Source organism: Capsicum annuum, unplaced genomic scaffold, assembly GCF_002878395.1.
Source record: "Capsicum annuum cultivar UCD-10X-F1 unplaced genomic scaffold, UCD10Xv1.1 ctg77952, whole genome shotgun sequence".
NCBI classification, from domain to species: Eukaryota; Viridiplantae; Streptophyta; class Magnoliopsida; order Solanales; family Solanaceae; genus Capsicum; species Capsicum annuum.
This window is the reverse complement of record NW_025888397.1, coordinates 5,906-11,451: the sequence shown is the minus strand read 5'-3', so window position 1 is coordinate 11,451 and position 5,546 is coordinate 5,906. Positions and strand designations below refer to the sequence as shown.

At 37.0% G+C, this 5,546-nt stretch overlaps 2 protein-coding genes across 2 annotated transcripts; both read right to left on the bottom strand.

The window, feature by feature from the left end:
• LOC107858934 (probable LRR receptor-like serine/threonine-protein kinase At3g47570) lies at positions 1–3,600 on the bottom strand (the record flags this gene model as incomplete). The annotated part of the gene is given in 2 exon segments (XM_047405359.1): positions 1–169; positions 275–3,600. A coding segment is annotated over 1 exon segment (993 nt). The 5' UTR covers positions 3,300–3,600.
• LOC124894839 (receptor kinase-like protein Xa21) lies at positions 70–1,994 on the bottom strand (the record flags this gene model as incomplete). Its single annotated transcript, XM_047405360.1, has 3 exons — positions 988–1,994; positions 275–876; positions 70–169 (listed from the first exon to the last, which is right to left on the bottom strand). Coding segments are annotated over exons 1-3 (1,709 nt in total), but the record flags the coding sequence as incomplete, so codon positions are not given.
• Positions 3,601–5,546: the final 1,946 nt, after the last annotated feature.

Sequence of the window (5,546 nt, the reverse complement as noted above, 5' to 3'; positions counted from 1 at the left end):
AGCATTTGTGCAGCTCCATTAGGAAGCGAGTCGTTTATCCAATGTTTTAGACTCAAATCCCCGGTAAACATTTCATCACTAGGCCTCCTCCTTGTGAATGCTTCCATCATCACAATACCAAAGCTGTACACGTCACAACTTGTTGATACAAGTCCATCTTGTCCATACTCTACAAGGACAAGTGAAAAATCCTCATTTTTCAAACTGCTTCATACTAGTTCACAGATGAATCATTATGCAAGAAAAATAAAGGCAAGAGAAGAAGTTCAGGTACCTGGCGCGATGTATCCAATAGTCCCAATAGTCTTAGTTTGTCTAAAACAATTTTCCCCACCTAAGAATTTCGCAATCCCAAAATCACTTAAATGGCTAACCATGTTTTGATCTAGCAAAATGTTGCTAGGCTTCAAATCACAATGCACCACTGGCTCCGAATAACCGTTATGGAGATAGTCTAAAGCAGATGCCACATCGATGAATATGTCCAACCTCGGCAACATGTCCAGGAAAAAGTCATGAGAGTGTAACCATTTTTCAAGGGTGCCATTTGGCATGTACTCCAATATTAAGGCCTTGAAAATAGGGGTGGAACAAGAAGTTATGACTTTCGTTAGGTTCCGATGACGAAGGTTGCGTAAGATCTCACATTCAGTGTCAAAGCTCTTGAATGCACCTTCAGGTTCCAATTTGAATACCTTTACTGCAAATAACGTCCCATTATTTACCCCTTTGTACACCTTGCTAAAACTCCCATTACCAAGCAAATTATCCCCGCTGAATCCATTTGTTGCTTTTTGAAGTTCATTATATGAAATTCTTTCATGGGCCCTAATGTATGATACTTCAGTTGATCCTGATGGCTCATTTCTTTTTCTTCTTCATAAAATCAGAAATCCAATGACTAATGCAACAATTACTGATGTTATTCCCAAAAGACTATACATTAACAAGTAAAGCACTCTTTTCCTCCTCGTCCTCCGAGGATACTTGACTTGACATGGCGGCACTTGGAGCCTTGAGGCACCACATAATCCACTATTAGACAAAAATGACTGACCGGTGAAGTTTCCAAAAGGACCACCAGTTGGAATTTCTCCCATGAGTTTATTGAAGGAAACATCAAGGTACTTGAGGTATAAAAGAGATTCTAAGGACTTTGGTATTTCGCCAGTTAGATTGTTATAACCCAAATCCAATAATTCCAAGCTTAACATTTTCCCAAAAGACTCTGGAATGGGGCCATCTATTCTGTTGTGTGATAGAGATAAACTAACTAACTTTTGTAGATCTCCCATAGTGCTAGGAATCATCCCTGAAAAGTCATTGTATGATAAATCAATGTCTATGACAGCCTTCAAATTTCCTATTTGGGGAGATAGAACACCAGAAAATGAATTTGATGCTGCATCAAGTACCAATAGATCTTGAAGGCTCCATAGCCTCTCAGGTAAGCTGGAGTTCAACTTGTTTGAAGCTAGATATAGATTTCTCAAAGTAGTAACATTCCCCAAACAGGATGGCAAGGGACCTGAAATTTTATTTTTCCTAATACTCAGGTCGACTATATTTTGTAAACAACAAATTTCATCGGGTATAGTCCCGCTTAACATGTTACTTTCAATAAGAAATATTTGAAGCTTCTGCAAACCTCCAATAGTTTTTGGAATGAACCCTGTCAAGTCATTTCCAAAGAGTGATATCCCTAAAACATCTGTTAAGTTTCCAATTTCTTCTGGTACAATGCTGCTGAGTTTGCACCTAGATGCAGAGAAGATTTTGAGAGAGCTGGAGAAATTACCAATAGAAGCCGGAAGGATGCCATTTAAAGGGTTATCTCTAATGACCAGTTCTCTCAGATTTCTACATCTTGTCAGTGAAGTCAGGAAGGTTAATTCTGTAGAGAAATTCTGGTTGATCAACAAATTTTGACCTAACTGTAGAAGTTCAAGCAATTCTAAATTACCAAGGGAATCAGGAATAGAACCTGAGAACATGTTGTTAGAAAGGTCTAGATCAGTGAGTCTTGAAGCATTCGAAATAGACGCAGGGAAGACTCCACTGAGATTATTTATTCCCAAATAAATTTCTTCGAGATTTGGTGTCCCTTGGCCTAAATTTGACGGTAGACTCCCTGACAGCTGGCAATCCACTACTGTCAAGATCTGGAGGGTTGAAATGTTGAAAAGGCTTGCTGGAATTGAACCACTCAGCCTGTTTTGATACAATCCAAATATTTGGAGTCTTTGAAGATTTCCAAGCTCCCTTGGTATTTCACCCGACAAATTAGGAAATAGCACACAAGTGACTTAAAACCATGCAAATTGCCGAATCAGGAAAGCTATATGCTTTAAAGCACTTGCAGATATTGCTAGACAAATTATAAAAATACCTTTCAAGTAGGTAAGCCCAAGTTGCAGAGATGTCAGCATAGTTAAGTTCCCAATCTCTGCTGGTATGGTTCCAGTGAAATCATTTGCAGACAATGATAATATTTGAAGTTTAGAGCAGTTCTGCAGATTTGGTGGAATCAAGCCGTCAAACCGATTTTTGGAAAGAGCAAGTACCTCTAAATTTGGAAGATTGTCACATATATTTCCCGGTAGTTTCCCATAAAGAATGTTATTTGTCAGGCCAATCTGTTTAAGCGATGACTGGTTAAACATAGTTGGTGGTATAGCTCCTGTAAGCTTATTATCTTGAAGATCTATGAAATTCAGGCAACAAAGGCTATTGATAACTCGAGGAATTTCTCCACCAAGAATGTTCCCTCGTAGTCTTAAGTACTTTAGCTTTGTTATATTAAAAAGAGAAGGAGGGATGTTACCAGACAACTGGTTAAACGCAAGGTACAAGGACTGAAGGTTTGGCAACAAGCCTAAAAATGACGGTATTGCGCCAGTAAAGTTGTTGCTCATGGCATTGATCATTTTCAATCTCCTCAAACGAGCTAACTCCATGGGCAAACTTCCATGGAAGCTATTGTTTCTGATATTGAGGGAATTGAGAAATGAGAGATTTCCAAGCTGTGGTGGAATCATTCCTTTAAGGTTCATACTAACAATATTTAAGGCAGTGACTCTTTGGTGGCGAAGGCCGCAAGTGACTCCAATCCAACTACAGACTGGGGTGAAAATAGTCCAGTTTCTTGCCAAGACATTGCGAGGATCGTATAAAGATATTTGAGATTGCAAGGCAAGAAGTGCTGTTTGATCAGTAGTGATATTAGCGATTGACAAACAAGAACTCATTTGCTGAAGCAGCAGAAGTACAACAGCAAGATGTATACAGCCTTTCTCCATGACGGTTAGGAGAGGGGTTTCTTCTCAAATGTCCAGAAATAGTTAGCCAAGTTCAGCAATGTGATCAAAAGTAGATAGTAAGATTTCAGTGAGAGAAAGAGAGGAAATTTCTTGATGAAGATATAATGCAGCTATTTGTAGAGGTTAGACCCCTTTTATAGGGGGAGAGATGCCGGTCTTATAGTGTGTTCTGTTCCTTCTCTTTCTTAATAAATCAGATTACATAATTATTCTTTATGCTTGTTCGTGAATGTTACACGAGTCATTATCGAATGACTCTTTCAAATCCTGGTGAAAGGAAGGAGCTCATGGACATAGTAATTCCACGTAATTGGAAATGTTCTTGCCAGTTCAGTTGCTTATGAATCAACAACACCATTCGTTCAGCTGAATAGCGTCATTATTTTTTTTTTACTGACTTTAAGTTTTGTGCAATATAATAGTGTAGGTTAAGTGACTTATAATAATAGATAACTCTTTGTAGTCTAAAATAGTACGTAACTGGAAAGTAGAGCAGGTACCTAGTATAGCCAGTTGAATTACATTAATAGTGTAAAAACATTTCACATTGTTGGTGTATATAACTTAAGTCCTTTTGGTTACATCTTCACAAAAATAGGGGCAACTTTTTTGTGTGGTATTTGAATTTGGAAAATGACTTGCTTCATCATACATACATAGTATAAATTCAATACCGCAAGTAACCAGAAAGAATAAGCTTCCAGGTTGACGTTTTCAGACGCGTTTAGTCAATAAGTGGAATTGGCTTTCTTCCATTCAAGACAGAGGCACCGGACCAAAGATCACAACCAGTAAATACGTGGTGGACTGAGTTTCACTCAATAATGACACTCGAACAACGTATTCTGTGAATTTGATATCATAAAATATATCATCTGACGTCATTGATTAGCACTGTTTCTTGTTTTAGCTAGGAGAAAGAGAATCCGGCATGTTATAGTGACAGACAGAAGTTTCAATCTTCTCTTTACTCGTAAAGTTCTCATTGTGCTTCATGACCATTTTTCACTAGCTACGATCCTACGACTATTCCCATTATTACACTGCTAAGCTGTAAAACTCGTAACATGCCATCATGGGTTCATGACAATTAAGTCCTTATCAGAGATCTAAAGATGGAATCTGTTATTCTGTAACTTTTTTTCGCCTGTGTTATGACATTAGACGATAATAAAACAAGTTATGATGCATAATATGCTGTGTTAAAATTGAGTCACTAATAAAGATAACCTTAATAAGGCAACTTACTAAAGTATACACTTTTAACTCAAATTCCAGTAATTTACCTGAGACGGTTTATGGTGTGTAAGCAACTATACATTGTATTGGTTTATCTATGATCTGCATTTGTATGTACATGACATTAATTGTAAACAGGCAACTTGACATTTCTTCATCAATTATCTGCAAAACCTAAAAGTCAATTCACACATGAGTTGATTTACTATTAAGTTATAGGGTCAGTTTAGCTTGTACCCTCAGAAAAAAAAAAGTATTAAATGTGCTTAGGAGAAAGTGGTTGAAGATGGATGACAATTTTAATGTTTGAAAATTCAATAGTGATCCTTTCAACTTGGCTCACAATCACAATCAAGTTTAATTTTCTCTCGTACTGAAGTTCTATTCCAAATATTACAATGAAGAAATAATACATATACATCATAAATATCGTGTCATTTTGTTAATGTTTGTTCCTTATTCTTGTGGAATCAAATGACCTTTATCATAGTTATGATCCAACTAAATCTAACCATAACATTACGTTCTAGTTTTATACATAGTGTCCCTTTGAGAAATCCACAACAGTTCTTTACACTTCTAAGTTGTACACGGTACTCCACTTCACTCATCAAATCTGAAGCTGTAAGGAAATATGCATAAATGGGAATCAATGTTTAGCTGATCAAAGGAAAAGGACTCTACCGACGACAACCAAGAGATTTAAAAGAAGGCCAAGAACAGGCCTCCAATGCAAATCAGGTAGAAGGATATTATTTGAAGAAGGCCACTGGGAATAGAAGGCCTTGATTATGCCCATTTAAATGTATGGGTTTTATGTAATTTCTTTCTTTCCTCCCTGTGTATGTTTTGGAAAATTACTGCATTATTGTTATTGACATTGTTAAAGCTAAAATAAGATATAATGGAAGAGAAAAAATCAGCGAATGAAAATATCTGCAAAACATGTGGGCTATGCATTAGGTAGGAAAGAATAATTTGGTGTCC